At 41.4% G+C, this 19,333-nt stretch overlaps 3 protein-coding genes across 3 annotated transcripts in view; 1 reads left to right on the forward strand and 2 right to left on the reverse strand.

Moving 5' to 3' along the window:
- LOC138197894 (myosin heavy chain, fast skeletal muscle-like) overlaps positions 1-19,333 on the forward strand; it is a 185,916-nt gene that overhangs the window by 104,110 nt on the left and 62,473 nt on the right. The window lies entirely within an intron of this gene.
- LOC138197878 (kinetochore-associated protein DSN1 homolog) lies at positions 592-7,625 on the reverse strand. The gene is made up of 11 exons (XM_069148885.1): positions 7,316-7,625; positions 7,011-7,047; positions 6,596-6,875; positions 6,411-6,484; positions 5,058-5,130; positions 4,870-4,951; positions 4,705-4,761; positions 4,467-4,538; positions 4,226-4,373; positions 3,630-3,717; positions 592-3,529 (listed from the first exon to the last, which is right to left on the reverse strand). The coding sequence occupies exons 1-11, from the start codon at positions 7,348-7,350 to the stop codon at positions 3,447-3,449; spliced, it is 1,029 nt and encodes a 342-aa protein (XP_069004986.1). The 5' UTR covers positions 7,351-7,625; the 3' UTR covers positions 592-3,446.
- Positions 9,112-19,320, reverse strand: atp13a1 (ATPase 13A1). The gene is made up of 25 exons (XM_069148887.1): positions 18,857-19,320; positions 17,096-17,185; positions 16,396-16,659; positions 16,136-16,291; positions 15,802-15,871; positions 15,600-15,706; positions 15,372-15,501; positions 15,229-15,284; positions 14,957-15,083; positions 14,683-14,820; positions 14,454-14,574; positions 14,179-14,336; positions 13,733-13,908; positions 13,531-13,641; positions 13,299-13,424; positions 13,104-13,212; positions 12,792-12,985; positions 12,129-12,225; positions 11,854-12,038; positions 11,524-11,638; positions 11,228-11,424; positions 10,918-11,060; positions 10,046-10,157; positions 9,810-9,953; positions 9,112-9,709 (listed from the first exon to the last, which is right to left on the reverse strand). Exons 1-25 carry the CDS (start codon positions 19,208-19,210, stop codon positions 9,599-9,601), a joined length of 3,591 nt encoding a protein of 1,196 aa, XP_069004988.1. The 5' UTR covers positions 19,211-19,320; the 3' UTR covers positions 9,112-9,598.

A 19,333-nucleotide genomic window follows, 5' to 3' on the forward strand; every position in this document is an offset into this window, starting at 1 on the left:
AAAAAAAAAAAAAAAAAGCAGCTCGGTTTTTCTTTTTTTTTTTTTTTTTAGTAGCCCAGCAGAAAAGCAGCAGGGACACACATGCACAGACTGTGTGAGCTTGCCAACAGCGCCTCGCACATTTTCGGGGCAAAAAAAAAAAAAAAATATATATATATATATATATATATATATAAAACGAAAAATAATAACCGCGGACGAAACGCAGTTGTCCTAAAAAAAAAAAAAATAAAACTCGCCGATTCAACAAAGAAATAATAAAAGACGTGGTGTTTTAAGGGAGTTTCAGGACGGTTGTAGCTCCAATCAAAAAAAAAAAAAATCTCCTACCAAAACAGACTCCGGTTTGCCATTGTTGTTGATGTCGCGCGAGTATGTGGGATGTTCTTATCTGCGCGAGCGGTGTGCGTCGCGTTGACCATTAAACTCGCAGCGCCACGGAGCGCGAGCGAACGGGTGGTGTTTTTTTTTTTTTTTTTTTTTTTTATCAGGAAACCACTAAAGGGGGAAAGAAGAGGGAAAAAAAAAAAAGACAGCTACTAATATAGATTTATTTTATATCAGGAAGCGAATTTTTTTTTTTAGCAACAATACACACACAAAAAAAAAAAAAAAAAAAAAAAATGTATAACAAAAGAGTTCCTGGTACTATAACTGCATTATTCCACCAGGTAACCGAGATCTCTTCGTGTATGGCCTTTACGGATGTATGGCCCCCTTACGTCATCAGCCTCGCTTGACTCAATAGAATTGGTTAAGGCATATTATTCACATTAATTATAAGGTGTAATCCCCTACTTAGCAGAAATGCTTTATTAAACAAATCTTTGATGTGAATGCTTATCCAAATGACTGTATGGTTTACTGTTTGAGCTTTTAACAAGCTGCCTACAGCTGTAAACATTATCTAATAATAACTGAGATCTTAGAACCCTAAGAGCCTTGCGCATGCAATGAAGAAAGACTGAATCTGAAAAGTCACTACCTATCCCTGCTCATGAGTAACAGTATGTAATAATAATAATAATAATAATAATAATAATAATAATACAAAAAGAATCCTGAAGCTGTTCTGCTCTGTGTATGGGTGTCATTTACTGTAGAAGTAGTGCCTGCAAGTCAGTGCATTGATATGCCAATGTGCGTGCAAAGTGTGCCAATTTCAAGTGCAATATTCAATCCCAAGGCAAAACAGTCCAGACGTAGAATATCACTCTGTCCTAAACCCCCGATGAATGAAACATCCCATCAGTTTTCAGTACGAAAATGTTGACAGCAGATTGAAAACAAGTGTCCTTGTTTTTTGCAAACTGGGCGATTCTGCTGTAGTTTATCACTCAGATCAGAGAGACAGCTTTCCAAGACGAATGGCTGACTGAATGGATGTGGAGGAGAGCTGCATCCAGCCTTGCTATGCTGAGAAGAGATGATGGGTGTGCATGAGGGAGTAGGACCAAACTGGCAGTGGTTTATGCTGACTCTCCAACCATCCATCTACTACAATCTGCAGCTAATCAATCTAAAGTTAGAGACAACGAGAATAGAAAATACAGGAAACCTAAACAGTAATTGTTCTTTGCATGTGCATACAGTACAAGTCACCGTTTAAGTTTCTAGGTGGTTATATGAAAAATATTCAGTGCGTTTAACCCCTTAAACAGTTATTCCTCCCACAACCAAGCCTCCAAACAGACCTTAGGGTTTCAATAGAAAAACTAAATATTCATATATTCCAGCACAAAGAACCCTCCTGTTTTTTTTTGTTTCTTTCTAATAATAGTCTACAAACAAGGAACCTGTGGAGCATGGTTACACCCTGAGTACCTTCATTCAAATATGCATTGCACACAAATCAAACACTTAAAAAACGGACTTCTAACATAGAGGTCATTGAGGGTTTTTTTAAGCAACAGTTCATCATACGATTCCAAAACTGATAGCCTCTGAAGTCATTTTATATCAGTCAAGAGAGCCTTTACTTTGTAAACTTTTTGGGTGTTATTGTTGGCGATTCATTTAAGGATCATTTCTGTGAAACTTGGGTTCATTTGGATGCTAAAGCTGCCCTCCTCTCACCCCACAAGCATCAAGCCTCATTTTCATCTAAATAAGAATCGATCTCTCCTGCTGTTCACCATCCACCCTTACTCACAACTCTCACGGTCACAACCCCGCTTGTCTTCTCTATGCTTGTCCCTGTGCTGTCTCGTCACTCCTCTGAATACAATCGCAAGGGAAATTCACCATTCTAAATGTTAAGAGAGCATAACTGCACAGCAGAGAAGCTCATTTACTCCCTTTATATTGTTGACACAGGGGGGGATTCTTCTTGCTTTCATCATCAGAGAAACAAGTTAAGTATGAACATTAATGAGTGAATGGGTCCAAGAGATAGGAGTGATAGCGGACAAAGCTTTGACTGACTGGTACAATGTCAAGGCTTCGTTCTGCATCAGTGACCAAGCCAAACGCAAGAGATGGGGGTGAGTCACTGTGGGGGAGGGGCCTCCTCCTGAATGGTCAGGGGACACTGATGAAGTGAAATAGATGCGGCACCAAAAGGAGAGTAAATGTGACTGAAGATGGCCATAAAAAAAAAGGCTACACGTGAACTAAAGGCCGTAGTCAAAATACAAATAAGAATCTATCTGTATTAAAAATCTTTTGCACAAGTCAATTCCAGCTGGAAAATTGTCCCATTTCTGCAGGTGCAGTGACACTTTTGCTTTTTGAAAATGAGACCATGTTTTCTAATAGTGCTCATCTACTTTTGGTTATCACCGATAGTAATTTTTCCAAAACGGTAATCGTCAAATCACTTAAAATGTCACCTCAAATACATCCCGTGACCTAATTATTTTCATTTTATAAAGAAAAAAAAAATCAGTTTTGGTTTGTGGGATAAATCACCCAAGACAGTTGTAAGAGGTAGGTTTTGTTTTGTTTTTTTCCTCGTTATTTCTCTAATGGGAAACAACAAATAACCTTATTTTGCAGTATTTTGTTGGCAGTTTTGGTAACATCTGTCTATTACTTAACACCTGGCAGTGTAGTCTTAACAGCTTCAGGTTTTACAGGTGAGAATAGATTTAATAAAGGCCTAACAGAAAAATCCACTCCAGCCATTCACCAAGCATGTTACACAAATTTGTATAGCCAGCCACTGCCCCCTGCTGGTCAAACACATGCATTACCGAATTACCCCTATTACTGGTTCTGCTGCTGACTGAAGTCATTTTATTTGATTCAGAAAACATAAAATCAGTTTACTTAATGACAACAACAAAAAAAGAGAATAAAGACAGAGCAAAGAAAGGACACATTACCAAAACATGACATGACAATAATATTGACAAATAGACATGAGTTTCATCCTGTGTACAAATCACACAGAGACATGGTCCATTAGAGGATAGACTGCGTATGCTTGCCTCCCACCAGAGTTACTATGTAGTTGCAGTGGATGAAGGTGCTCCGATAAGATTCCTGAGGGGGTCGGATGACAGATCCTGGAATCCTGCCTCTGCCACTGGTAGGAAACAGCAACCAGATTAAAAGTTACCTAGACTGTTGGTAATAAGGACAAAATATATTCCACAGAAAGATTAAAAGACCAATTAAATCATTACCCAATCGGCCACTTGTCTCTTTCACCACCAACTGCGAGTGCTCCTTGATTGACAGAAGGTTTCTAACCATCTGACACTGAGTGTCCATCTACAGACAAGACATGAAAGGCTTATGACATATCAGTTATATAGCAGATCAAAATAAATTCAAAACAGGTGTTGCTTTCATTTTCATAAGCAGTCAGTGTACTTTAAAATATAAAAAGCCCTTCAAATGTTAATATTTTCTAAATGACAAATGATTAATAAATAATCACAATAAGCTAAAGGCAAAAATAAAAGGTAAGGGTCGGAAAAGAAACAGCGATACTCATAAATTTATCAATGTTGTGTAGCTGTGGTTTCATCTAAAAGTGATTGGCAGTGCTGGCAACATAAACAAACAACCCAACAACTGTCATAACATCTGCTTTGTGTTTCACAAGTCTCACAATAAAGTCGGGCTTCCTCCATTTTTCCCCCCACACGAGCTTAAGTATTTTATCATACGTATACCATACAGATGGTATGCGAGAACAATTAAAAAACTTAAATACATTTTTGTACTAATTATATGTTTCTAAAAAATAAAAAAATAAAAGAAATTTTCCACATACAATCATTGCCATAGTGCGAAGGGTGGGCTGCTGTCTGCAGAGGAGAGCGTGGTAGTCGGGTTTGCTCTGTATGAAATGGTACTGCGAGGACTGGGCCACAGATGTAGAGTCCGGTGAGACACCTTTCTCCTGGCCCTGCTCCACCCTCCTACAATGAACACCCAAATTAGAGAAGACAATATTGACACGCTCTAAATGCAGCACTGATATAGTATTCCTCATTGACGGCGCACATGTTCACCTTTCCAATTCCTCCGCTTTACTCTGGTGTTTGTTCAACAGCGCCTCCCAAGATTCACTTTCAGCCTGGAGCCTAAAACACAACACAGAACGCTAATAAAAACTCATGTGGTGGGTCACGCTATCTTTGTTTTTTAAGTGTGAATTTGTGTTTTGTTTTTTTAATGAATACACTGTGCCTGCGTGGTAGGTCATTTTTAAACAAAAATCAGGAAATGAGGTTTTTAAGAATAACATACGCGTTGGTGGCTCTCTGGACTTTTTCCATGGCTCTTTGCACTGCAGGTTCACTGGAACTAAAAATCAAGCAACAGAGGCATAAGTGCGTGATGAAATATACAGGCAGGATAAAAATCAATGGATTCCATGACAAGTAATAAATACATTTAAAAAATAGCCATTACCTGGCTGCACTAGACGGAGGCTGATGTGCTTCACTTTGTAAGCTTTTGGCAAGGCAACCCCACTCTTTCTGGATATGCTCAACTGCAACACGAAAAACACAGAACAGAAATAACTTTAACTGAATGTTTCTGTGTCATTCAGTTAAACTAAAGAGCTCCATGAAATATGCACCATGCGAAGCACTAACCTTGTTTTTGAAAACACTCCATTGAGGTGTTTGGCACAGACTGGAGGGAAGTTTGAGTTCTTTCTATTGCCAGCTAGAAACAACACAGAAGTGATTTGACATAGATTCTTCAGAATTGTAGTAATGAGCTGCATTTGGCCCTCGAAACTATAATGGAAACAAGACCTGTACAGTCTACTAATTATAGCTGAAGCGTAACGGGTGCCTTACTGGGATGTCAAATGTTCTGAGTTTAAAGGGATAGTTGGGATTGTCTGAAGTGGGGTTGTATAAGGTATTTATCTACAGAGCAGGTATTATCTGCGGTAGATGGGAGTTGGCACGTCCCCAGCTCAGAGAAGCCAAGCAATGAAATGCAATGGACAGGCTCAGCAAGAAAACTTATTTTAGACAACTTAAATAAAAAATAAAACATCTATTTGAGTCTATGCTATTTCTGGAATATGTTCACTGATTTACCTTGCCTTAAGACGGCCCTTTCCAACAGGGAACCAAAGCCGTCAAATCGCTTTCTTCAAAGCCACCAGAGCCCTTTGACAAAAACAGTCATTTTAACTCACTGGTCTACTGCTGTCTCGATTGGTTACTTAGTCTGTGATATTGTGTTAGTTTAGATCCAAACTAATGCCACAAAAGTCAAACAACAACAACACAAACAAACTGACCAACAGAGGCAGTGGTAGATAAAGAAATCCCGTATGGACCGATGTAAAATGTTTTTGTCAAAGAAGTCTGGTGGCTTTGAAGAGGGCATACATGGATATAACTGCTTCAGAAAGGGCTGATTTGAAGGTAAAGCGGTGAAAGTATTCTAAATATAGCATACACTCAAACTGATGGCTATTTATTTTTAGGTGGGCCTTTTTTTTAGGTGGCTTAAATACTTTTTGTTTCCGACCCCATGCACAGCCGTTCACAGCTGCCTACTTCTCTAAACAGGGCCGACCCCATCCACTGCAGGTAACTGACCGTGGTAAGTACCTCTTATAAACCCATTTCAAACAAGCACAACTGTCCCTTTCAATTTCACTTAATGCCAGAATGGGTTCTTATAACTCTACTTTCATAAAAATAACAAATAAGTAGTTATCACACATATAATTAAATAACTGTGACCTTTTCTAATATTTTAGTGTTGTCAATACCACTGCATGTCCAATTGTTAACACATATTGGTTCCTTTTTTAATTCTCACCTTGCCAAATACTCAGTTAAGTGGAAAGAATATATATATATAGCATATAGATCATCCAATAACAATGACATGAAAAGTCAGGTATATTCACATTTCCAGTCTGTCACCTTTCCTTTACTGCTACTACACTCATGGCCTCCGGGCCTCACCACACTTACCTTCATTGACGCCTCCATCAATTTCTCAAGCCTCTCTTGCTGTGGTAAAGAGGTACTTATACTCCTGCACAAAGCTAAAGTAAACACATAGACTTGTATGAATACAGAGGGGAGAAAAAAAACAACAACATTCAATTACCATAAAGAGGGGGAGTGTGTGGGGGGGTAATAATCACACATCTCACCCTGATATGGGTTGGGAAGGGCAGGGAGAGAGCGTCTGGTTAGGGTGGCTCTCCTCCAGGATTTCCTCTGTGTCGTGGGGCTGACAGTGGGACCCGCGGACCCCTCCGTCGTGTTTTCCGTTTGCATTTCCTGCGTGTCCGTCTCCGACCGTCTTTCTCCCGCCTCTCGCGTCTGCGTTGGGGACGAAGGGACCACCTCGGCACGCGGAGACTTGTGCGGGGGAGACGAGACGGGACTTGTTGAGGAGCATCTTTTCGACGTGTGTATCGCCGAGGTAACCTTGGTACACAAAGATTTAACAAGATTAAAGGAGCAGTGACGCTGCATCGCACGGATCAATGATTCGCTGCCATGTAGTTGAAGTAAATGTCGTTCAAACGTCAAATGTTGTTAAAAAAAACAAAACCGTCTCACCTCATTCTGGGCATCACTTACTGCGACACTTCCGCAGCTGTAAGAAACATGTGCTTCTTTACAAAGCCGATTTTGATCAAAAATATTTGGAAAACGTTCAAACAAAACAATTCACTTTTGTCTTTTCGTTGGTACGTTCACGTTTCAAAATCCAGCAAGCTGCAATAATTTGCTTTCGGCAAAACTACAACGGACGTAACAATTTTAACTGAAAATACTTTACACAATTTCCTCAATAGAACAAATTTTTGTTTTTGTTTTAAGCTAAATTAGTTACAGAAACGGTTAAAAAACTAAATACAGACCCGTCCCGTCCATCTTCCAAACGCCTTTCCGCCATTTTTATTTCAAATAGTTTTCCCCACAGCGCGCGCCCAGCAAGCCGAACCCCTCTGCGGAACTAAGCATCATGGGAAATGTAGTATGGTGGAAAGTAACAGAACGACAACGAGGTGGAAAAGCAAGGTCGTTGGTGAACATTTAGAAAACTGTTAATCCTGGTAAACAGGATGGTCCACTTCCATTTTAATTACACCGATATAGTATTTTTTTTTTTTTGCTGAGAATATGTAATTCAATACTAAAGGGAATCAAATGCAGGCTGTCATGACAGATGTTTAGGTAGAGCGGTGGCCTTAAGAGATGTATGAATTCCAATCTCTAGTCCTGATCCCACTGAATCAAGTCAAGAGCAAGCGCTGACCTGTAGTTCAAAAGGTTAAACCCGGCCCTGATCCTCTTTGTACACACTTGTTGAATTCCTTATATTTAGCTTGAGACTTTTCTAGTGTTTTGGACCTCCAAGTTGTAGACCTTATGTTCAACAGTTTGGAGTCCCTTTGTGGCATTTCACAACTACTGGCAATTGTAGTTTTTAAATTGTTATCTGACAAAAGCACACTGAAGTGCATCTCATTTTGTTCAGCATTAACTAAAAGGATCAGTTATTGCATGGGACATCTACCAGTGCTCCTTCATAAGATCAAAATCAAGTCTCTGGGTGAAAGTGCAAGTTATTAAATTATGAATGATACGTAAAAATGACCCTCCTCTCGCACATCCCTTTATCCAGTCATAGCAAACACATACCCTTGCTTTTCAGGGAAACCTTTGATGAAACAGAACTTGTCATGTTCTCGTTTCTTGTGTTTTTATCTTTTCAGTTACTGCGCAGCATCCCCACATGTACACCGTTACAGCACCAGCATTCCCTTGACGCGTACCCTAATCCGTGTACAAGGTATTAATGTCCTGCTAGTCTGAGTAAAACTTTGTCTGTTTCCCTTTGGTATGTTTGACAAAGCTTATTCCATTTTTTTTTAGCTTCCCTAAGTTCATTGTGCCGTGGTTGAAATATGTTCATAATTACCACGAAGGACTCTTGTAACTAAGCGCAAAGGTGTGGTGAAAAGGTCTGACATTGAGTGCAATATTCAAAAACATAATAAGTAAAAAAATAAATTAAAAAAAGTTCAACTTTTCCAGAGATTTTTTTCAAAACAACCTTTTGTTAAATAGTCTTAATTGACTATAAATTACATTTGAACAAGTTAAAATATCCCCACAACCTCTCACACAATTAAAAACATGTAATTATAAAGTATAACCAAGTGATGATTCAATACAAGTTGTCCAACATGTCCCGATTTAGTAAATTTGTATAGTTGTTTCTGAAACACAGTATTGAGCAATCATAATAATTAATCGGCTTATAACGTTGACAATTAGAACATTAACATGTACTGCATTTTTATCTAAAATGTACGTCAGCCTCTTTTTAATCAATTTAGCAGAAACTAGCTGCCCCAACAATTTCTCAGAAAACTACTTCAAAGTGGCACCATTCAGAGTGTATATTCTTGACTGCATGTGTATGTATATTCCTGTTATCAGATAACTGTGAGAAGGTCAGAATTATGCAAATTTTGGATTTCAAGGTCCGTTACGAGCTCCATAGTTTGTGAGTACTTACTCTGTAGTCCCAGACCCCGACCGTTTTTTACTTACCAATTTCTGGGAACAGAATAGTTCATGACCAGTTGGACATGCTCATCCTTTCCATCAGCACTTGTACTTGAAAAAACACTTGGTAGACTTCAAATTTTTATGTTTAAGTCTTTATAAGTCTGTTAAAGATGTTTTTCACTTTTTACAAAATCAAGGAGGGGAATCCAAAAAAAAAAAAATCCAAAACACTTTTTGCAATTCTCTTGGAGAATGCCCCTTTTTTGTGCCTGTATGTTTCACTCTGGCTGGCACAATCTCTCACACTCCACTCAATACTGCTGTCTTCATGGCCTTTTGTAGCAGTGGGGAGGGACAGATAGAGAAAGAAAGAGAATGTAGAAAAAAAACAAAGAGTTAAGAAAAACAGAAAGTGAATTGAGACAGCGAGAAAACAGACACAGATGGTTAAGAAAGGGCAGAGCAGGACGAAGGAAGGGATGCACAGAGTGTGCAGTACTGCATGCCATGACTCTCTCAGCCGTCTTGTGTATCACAGCAGCTTTAATTCTCTCCCCCCTCCAAAGTCTTCTCTCCCTTTACAGTTTGGTTGGTAAGGGCAGCGGTCACTGTTGGCACTGAGTTCAAGAAGGCAGTCTGAGAGTTCCTTTGCCCAGCAGGAACTGCAGGACACGGTCCACCAGCAGAGCGGCGACAAAGTCCACCACCAGAACTTGGGCAATGATTAATTTGAACTGCAAGGAAGTACACAGGAAAAAAGTTACCTCATGAAATGTATTATTTTAACACGGCTATTAAAAGAAAACGATACATGGTGAAACTGTGGCAGCTCACCTCAGTAGGAATATCTACAAGAGCAAACTGTTCGTTGAATTCTGGCGAGGAACCAGTAAGAAGTCCCACAATCGCTAAACCTGACAGAGCGATACTCCACAGTAGTGGTCGATTCTCGCTAAGAGACTCCATGAAGGGGTGACCCTGTCATGCACAAAAACAAACCCTTTTAGTCTATTACATATGCTATACAGATTGCAGCTACAACAACTCCCAAAAGCATTAAGATTAAGTACCTTGTAGTTAATGGCAAAGGTGGCCATCTGCATGGCCATCGACATGATGTACACGGTGCTGTTAATTAGACTGGGTTCAAACTCTTTATACAGATCTGCAAACTGCTCCGCTCTGCAAGAGACAAAGGACAAGTGAAGTGTTATGATGTACTCGTTTAATGTTATCATCATTACCATATCATCGTTCCAAATCACAATATTACAAAGTGCTTCATAAAAATTTTAAAATGTGTTATAAGAAGACATTTAAAAAGAGGAGAGCCTCAGGAGGCCTGAGATCCTGAGGCAGGTTGTTCCAGATACTGATCAGGGATAAGCAAGCGGGCCGGGCAGTTCTTTAATGTTGCTGGGGACCAGTGTATGAAGCACTTTAAAAATAATCCATAAAATGCTATAGTCAGTTCTAAAACATACAGGCAGGGAGGCTAAAATTGGAGTAAATTTATTGAATTTCCTGGTTTTAGTCAAAAACTGAACTACAGCATTTTGGACAGCCTGCAGGTAGTTTAGAGTATTTTTGATTAAGACTGGTGGGAAAAAAAAAGAGCAATATTCCCAAGATGATAAAAACAGGAGTGGAATCCTGTTTAGTGTCAAAATCGTTTTTAAAACAGGTTTATTATTATTTTTAAGTCACTGAAAAAAAGTGCTCCTCGACAATAAGAAAGAACTTTACATCCTCTAGACAGTCCAATAATGAGCCCTGTGTGAGAGGGTTCGTAGATCCTTTCAGAATATAAACCTGGATGTTATCTGTGTAAGAATGAAAGGACAAACCATATCTACACTATCAATGTAAATACTTTACTTTCAAAGCAGAACTGCAGTTTTTTTTGTCTCATTGTTTATCTTTGCGTGTTGCTCTGATTTACCTGGGCGGACTTCTGGTTTGTGCCTCTTTGTATAGGTACACCAGACTGCAGAAGTGAACAGCGAACTGCAGCAACACAGTCAACACTGTATACAGGTTGAAGATGTTCGGTAAGGGCCGCTCTCGAGATAACGTTTTCAGTGGCTGCGTGAACAGGAGAAATAAGGTTCTTAATTTGGTGGTCATCAAAAACAGCAGACGGGTCACGTTGGAGGAAAACATTTAAATAAATTACTATTATCTGAGAGCAATCAAAATCCAAAATCCAAAATATATGGAGCCCTTTTTTTTTCTTTTTCATAAATCGTCACCTTTGATCTCGAGATGAAGAGGAAGCATCCGGCCAGGAGCAGGCCCTGCAGGGTTGCCTGGAAATCACTGAATTTGACTCCCTCGAGGTAGAGTACAGACTGGCTGTAGGCCAGCACGAGGGCGTTGAGAGCGAGGATCTTGAACATCTGGAGTGTTGTCACCAGAGTGCAGCGGCCTTGCTTTATTACATGGCATACTGGGGATAAAACCAAGTTTCAGAGGTGGGAAAGCAGCTTTACGTTTGGATCTTTGCAAACAACTCCAAGAGTTGAAATTACAAACATGTGTTACTCACTGCACTGTATGGAGGAGAGCTTTGAGGTGAAGGGGGCAGCGATGGAGGCATCACCCAGTTTCACTACTTGTATCTGATCCTCTTCAAGTTCCCGTAAGACTTGACTGATCCTCTCCTGTTACACAAAAATCCTCTTCTTATTTCAATAAAAGGCAAGTTAATTCTCTTTTCTCGGCTATAAATAGATGGTTTGCTTATGTTGGGAGTTCCCTGCGGAGGAGGGTGAAATAGGATGGAAGGCTAGCATGCTACATTCAGGGGACTTATGATCATTAATGAGTTTCAAGAAGAAGGCACTTGTGAATTTCAGCGAATCACAAAAACAAATACCTTTTGTGCTGCAAGCTGCTCTTCTCTCTGTGCCATCGTCCGCTGTTTGGCTGCCCTGGAGCTCAGTTTGACTCCTGAAGTAACAGGCGGTAAAGGTCTGGCTTCTGATGTGGAAGCTTCCTTTTCTCGCCCCCGTTTCTTTTTTTCAGGCATGCGCTCAGGGGCGTTGGCTAATAGCGCGACACCTGAGGAGAAACAAAACTGCGATGACTGCACACTGCTGGGATCATAAAGAGGCGCTCGTGCTTTCAGTCGTGAGGGTTGATAAATCGTACCTATGTGGGCGTGTTTCAGAGCTCCCACATCGTTTGTACCGTCCCCGCACATGAGTGTCACGTAACCCAGGCCCTTTAGACTGGTGATCACAAACTCCTAAAACAATATAGACAAATACGCCATCATTCCATAAAGTAACATTCATCTGTCATACGACATCATACTGATTGCCTACATTTGCCGAAATGTATATGAACAACACCATGGGAAATCCACCCACGTTTGTTCCAAGTACCTGTCAGACAAAATGAGTGGTGTCCTCCAGTTGAACTGATAGTGTTTTGGCTGCAGTGTAATCGTAGACAACTGAGACTGCTATCTGTCTGTGCTCTACTTTGTCTCTGATGGATCTCACTGTATTATTAATAAACAAATAAGCTCACGTTGGCCATTGATATTTGAAATAGCTAAATATTTCCTGATATCCAGCTCTATTGTATGGTTCTTTATAAACCTCGACATAATTTAATGCAAGTTACCTGTGTTTATAGGCAAAAAAATAAGATTATGGCACACTAAAAGGGACCCAGAAACAAAGGTCTGATTCTACAGGTTGTTTTTTTTTTAAGTGTTTTAGAGTGGGCATGTCCTTAAAGAGTAAAAAAAAAAAAAAAAAAAAACGTAACTTTTAAGGGGTATACAGTTGTTGATTGAGCACTTACCTTCTGTTTTGGACTGACGCGGGCAAACACTTGTATATGGGGCAACAGTTTGTGGAGTAGCCGAGGGTCACAGCTCAATCTGGCCAGCCCCTCCCCCGTTACGCACAAGTCGAACTGACACACAAATGAGGAAACAGAAGGAGGTGGCAGTGGCTCACACACACTGCCATCAATGGATTCCCACTGCCACTCACCTGGAAAACAAAAATAGCAAAGATACATAAATCTGCAATTGTCTGTTTCCTTGGTAAAAACACCTTTTGCATGACTTCAGTAATGAATATGAACTAGGTAAAGTAATACTTGTCTTACCCTGTTCAGGGCTTGGCTGCAATATAAGTGTGTGTTCTTTCTGGATGAAGTGGAGCTCTCTCGCTACATGGCATGCTGTTAAAGGGTTGTCGCCTGTGATCATCACCACCTGACAGCAGAGGGAGAGGTATTAAGCATCTTAAAATCATGCTGTTTGTGTCCGTGTGCGCAATTTTGGATCGTCATTTTATTTACATGATGAGATGCTTCTTGGATCTCTCTGATGACAGACTTGCTGTCACTCTTGAGGGGACAAGACACCACCATGAAGCCAGCAAAATGCAGGTCACACTCCAGAACATCGCGGCTAATCTCCCGGACCTACGTGACCCAGAAAGATTCAGCTCAGTTTCTAACAAATCTATTGTCAGACAACACAGATCCGACGGTCGCTGATTGCTTTGAGGAAAATGAAATAAGGACCTACCTGCTGATGACTGAGGTGTCCCATCTCTTTGTAGCCCAAGGCCAGGACTCTCGCCCCTTCCCGTGACATTTCTCTGTGGACTTCGTCATAACTTTCTGGACATTCTGCAAACTACAATCAAAGCCACGTTAGGATATACAGGTCTTGATTAGGCTAGAAGATACTAGAGTTTGTATGGTGTCAGGATGGTGTCAGCATGTACCATTCCTCTGAGTGTCTCCGGAGCACCCTTGACACTTGAGATGTAGCAGAGCTCAGTGGATCCCAGTTTCTCATACGAGGCCAGGACTGACATCCTCTTCAGAGCGCTGGCAAAGTGAAAACGTTGGTGAATCTTTAATCCCTGCGTTTTGATGCCTCGTGGGAACACCTTTTCGTCTGGTCAAAGAGACAAAACTCAGTGAGGCACACACTCCAGAATTGTGCCACTAACGCCCATTCGTACCTAAATACTAACATGCACAGTGGCTTTGAGGAGTACCGCTGCTTTAAGATGCAACCTCAAAGATTGTACTGCAGGTCTGAAAACACATGCAAATCTGAGAGGAACAAATGATTGTGTGGCCCAATTTTTTTTTTTTGTATGTTCTCTCGCACACAAGCCACGACCCTGCACTGTGCGTTCAGAGGAGGTCATTGCCTTCTTACCTTTAGTAAGGGTCCAGTCAGCAGCAACCAGCATGGCTTTCTCTAGTGGATCTCCAACCAGCTGTCCGTCATCCAGAGTAACCAGTGAGTGACAAGTGGCCACCACCCGATGTGTCTCTACTGGGATCTCGGATACAGGCATCACCTCCTTTCCCTCTCTGTCAAAAACACAAATATCAGTCGATACGCTCCGCACAGTGCAAAAACAATGCATTTTGTGTTTGTGCTTCACACTTTATGCTGTGTAAACAGTAAAACGGGTGGGCAGGGTTTACCGGAGGCCTGCCACTCCTCGTACCACCAGACTGTCACTGGTCAGTGTTCCTGTTTTGTCGAAACAGCAGACCTCCACCTTCCCTGCGAATGGTATCCTGAAGGGCTCAGTGCAGAATACATCTGAGCAGGAGTAGAGAAAGAAACACAGCTGACAAGCTTTGCCACAACTGCCACATCTCTTAATATATTTTCCAAACACAGCCAGGACAGAAGCACATACAGACTTACAAAGTTTAGCCAGGGCGATCAGAGATGTGTTAACTGCTAGAGAAAGCTCAATGGGAAGTTCTGGTGGAACCACTGAGGTGAGGATGAGCGTGCACTCCAGAAACAGCTTGTAGCGGTTCCTGCTGACATCCTTGGTCCCTGAGGGAGCAATACAAAGCATAAATGAACTATTTAGACATAACTTATTCCCTCACCTCCTCTTATTAGCTATTTATTTGATTATAATAATGTCTGAGTTACATAAGAATTAAATAATCAAATCTATGCACCTCACCTTCTACCCACACATAACCAGCTGCAGCAATTGCAAACACAAGGAGGAAGAGGATGAAGATGAAAGTCTCCAGGTTGTTTGCTGTCACTCTCTTCACACCAAAGAGAATGGTCCGTAACAGTTTTCCCTGGAGGAAAGTTTGCAAGCACACAATTAGTATGCTCTCAAACCTAATTCAGTCTGCTCTTCACAATATTAACAAAACTACAATAAAATGTATGGCAACAACAGCAAAAACATAGCAAGATAGATGTATTAAGCAAACTCCTTACCTGAGAGGTGTAGAATCCTGTTCTCAGTACATAGGCCACACAACCGTTGTCGACAGCTGCACATAAAGGAAAAGATTTAAATCAGGTGATTCAGCAGCTAAGTTCTTCTTAACAGATAAATGAAAAGAGGAATTAGTACTTACGTTTGAGACCAGCACTGGCCTTTAAAGGGGGGCTATGTTGGACCACTTTTGTCCCACCAGAAATGATATGGAGGCGAGCGTCAAGCTGAAGGTCCAGGATTCGCTCTGGGTCCAAGTCCTCCACTGGCTCCTGAACTCCACATATTGTCAGCAATTAGTAAGACATCCCACAACAGACTAATGCGATTTGCAGTGTTGTCATCTATATATATCATATCAGTTTTTAACCTTCATCTGGGGCACAGACTCTCCAGTCAGCATAGCCTCATCCACAATGCAACGGCCCCTGAGAAGCAGCACATCACACGGTACCAAGTTGTCCAGCGGCGAACGTCCTACGAAGAAGAAAAGACACATTTTAAACTCACCTGAACAGAGTTGAGCTGATATTTGTGGTGAGAAGTCATGAAAACAGGGACTGTACACTTACCTATTGAGACAATGTCACCAGGCACAAGCTCATCACTAGAAATAGGTCTCCACTTCCTGTTGCGATACACCTGTCACAAACAAACAAACAATTCATTTGGGATGCTTTAAATAGATGGGAAATACACTGATGGGGCACAACTTTATGACAAACTGCTGCCTAATATTCTGTTGTGCTTAATGGGAGACCAAAACAGCACCGATCCACCGAGACAAGGACTCTAACGGTGGTTCATCTGTGTATACTGTCGATAGTGAATTTTGAGATGGAAGACCGAATGTTTCCTTATGAATTTCAAATGAATATGCCAAATTTTCAATTTGGTAAAGCCTACCTGAATCATGTAGGGCTTGTTTCCCATGCGGCGGATCTCAGACATATTCCTCATTTGCTGCTGGACCAGCGAGGCCTCAAACGCCACCAGCATGAACAGTGTGAAAACACTGTAGTACCAGTACTCATCCAGACACCACAGCCCCACACAGAACACCTGATGGAGGGCAGAGGGTAGATCAGTTCATAGATACAGACAGTGTTACTATATTTTAAAGTGATTACTATATAATCAGTCAACATTCTCACACACACACACACCTGGAAAACAAAAAACGGAGCCGTGGCCCTCTCTTTGAAGAGCTCCAGAAAATCCGGCACCATCATCTCTGCTCGATTGGTGCCGTACTGCTTTTCTGCCGCTCTGAGCTCGGTCTCCTCCTGGTAGCCACGCCAGGACTGAAAGTAGCCCATTGGGTTGTTTATGGGAAATGCTATCGGAAGGAAACATTTCTTCTCTTTGTAGTCAAAGATGTAACGGATCTTTTGAAACTCCAAAGACAGAATCTCCTCCTTGCTCTCATCCTGTTGGTAAGAACAAGAAACAGAGAGAACATTTGAGATTACAGCATTCAAAAAGAGTAAAAAAACAACAACTGTTTATACCATTTCTACTTTTATGACACATCACATCACAATTAACCGAATCTCTTCCAATTCACAGATGGCTAATAAAACGAACTTTCATAGCATGATGTAAAGAAGAAATGGACTGAGATAAAAAAATATCCTCTACAAACAAGTACAATCACAGATGAAAGTAGAAAATAGTGACCGCCTGCGTTGAAGTTTTTTCCAAACCAATCACTAGACAGGAGAGACAAAGCTGATTTGGATTTCAAACAACTGTTAAGTGACACAAGTAAAAACTTCGAGCTTTGTAGACAGAAGACGTGAGATCTGGGACAAGTTTCCAATTACGACAACTTGGGGCATCCTGGGAAGAAATATGTGAACTGACCTGGTCCCTCTGCAGTGCCACGAGCTCAGCAGAACCATTGTTGGGGGTGGGTATGACCTTCGCCAGCTTAGCCTTGTTGGGGTCTGGCTCCTTTAAATACAAATGAACAGGTGGCAAATTCACACACTTTGCTAGGTCACTTATATTTTTGGGACAGCTCTGTGCCTCTCCAATGAGACTTGCCCCCACATACAGCTGCTTAATCAATTTGTTTACATGACATCACTGATGCAAATCTTCAATACCGTTTCTGCTGGTGCATTTATAAATAATCCATTATTGTTACAATAGTGCACATTTTCCTTTTAAACACCACTGCTTAAATTACACAGGTGATTTATTTTTAGGTTTGAATGACATTTTTTTTACATTTATATTTTCTTTTACTAAAACTTGCCTAAAGGGGAGTGTAGTGTAGAAAAAAAAGTAAGACAGGATTTTACACCTATACACTAATATAAGAACAGCAAATTGAAATCGTAGATAAAAATGTGTCAGTGAAGATTGAAAATGAGAAAAATGAGAGTAATGTTGTCAATGATTTAAACCAATAGTGAGAGTGTAGTCATTTGTTTGAAATCAGGCTGAAATTGAGGCTGTGGCTCAGACGGCAGAGTGGGTTACACACTAATCGGAAGGTTGGTGGTTCGATCCCCAACTCCTCCTGTCCACATGCTTAAGTGTCCTTGAGCAAGACACTGAACCCTAAAAGTTGCTCCCGATGTTGTAAGTCGCTTTGGATAAAAGCGTCAGCTAAATGAAACGTAATGTAAAAATCAGTGCAGTGGAAAAGCTCCCCTCTCCTAAAACCGTTAAACAGCGTTAAGCACATACACCTGCCCTGCTACAGTGGTTTTGGAAAAGACACTGATTCCATACCAGGACATAAGATGACTGGGTGCAGGTACTGTATCCCAAGTATCCTCCTTTTATGCAGGTTTACGCTTGTTTCATGTCAATCAAACTGTGCCTACATGGGTCCACTGTGGGTAAGTCTTGTCACAAGCTTTGAAAATTGGGAGTCACCACAGTTTAAAACTGTAAAGATTTCAGCAGAATACGATGGAAAATTACCACAAAGAAAAGGAAACGCAGCTAAAGGACTTAAAACTACTTAGAAGTGGGTGAAGCTGGTGGAAGGTGAGTCTCAGAGAGGTGTTTTGGTTTTTTTGCCAGTTATGTCTTAAACTCAAACAGGGGAGAATACCTTGTGCAGCTCAGAAAGAGATTTGCTGATCTGTGGATGCATTTCTACTGAAATTCAAAGATGATTTCCAGACAGATAAGGAAACTGTAGCTAACATAACTACCACACTGTGCAGGGCTTCCAGTTATACAGGTCAGCTGAATTTGTTAGCAGCACACCACTTTCATCCTGTGATACTTTATCTTCCTTTAATATTCAATGTATTTACTTAGCATTAGAGTTCAGAAAGTTGCAGTCAGTTAAATTATATTAGTTTCATCCTTCCCATACTACCACAACTAAAGATATAACGTGCATAGTCTATTGTGTGTGTGTTTACAGTTGGATAGACACATCAGAATCTAAGACTACCTCTCAGCAGTGGTAAGGTGTCCCACAACGTCCCACAATGTCCCACACAAACATACTCATTGCCCAACATCTAATTTGTCGGGATCTGGTCACCCTACCGGGACCCATACCGTCTCTGACCTTTGACCTCTATGTAAACGAAATGAGGGAAACGGTGGGGTTCCTATCCACAGACTATGGCAGTATTATTGTTTTATGTTTACCTTGGTACAAGTGAGCCAACAGTGCGCGTGTACGGACCAATAACCAGAGAGCGCTGTGAGGACGTGCGCGATCCCGATGGCGGCTAACGCCAGGAGGCCTGCCTCCGGATACTCGGAGGCACCGTACACTCCTAACCACACGTACAGCCAGCCCGGGTAGAGAACAGCCAGAAACGGGAGGACGGTGCCGTGCAGCAGCCGAGGCCTTCGCCTGTACAGTGTCACCGAGCTCACCAGCTCGTCGCCGGTGCCGCTGTCATGCTGGTTGTGGTTCACAGAGGGGGCCATTTGCAGCTCACCCGGTGTCCGGATTCCGTCGCCAGCCATACTCCCCTCTTTCTTGGCGTCGTTCATTGCGCTTCGCTCGCCCCTGCGGCCCCCTCTATCATCCACCACCACCCCGTCGTGCTGTAGCCGGTAAAGATACGATTCTACGCACGGAGCGGTGCGCTGTCCTGCCTTCCGAAGCTCGTTTAC

The sequence above is a fragment of the Embiotoca jacksoni genome, unplaced genomic scaffold (genome assembly GCF_022577435.1).
Source record: "Embiotoca jacksoni isolate LCO1_2020_lvr unplaced genomic scaffold, fEmbJac1.0.p SCAF_15, whole genome shotgun sequence".
Classification (NCBI taxonomy): domain Eukaryota; kingdom Metazoa; phylum Chordata; class Actinopteri; family Embiotocidae; genus Embiotoca; species Embiotoca jacksoni.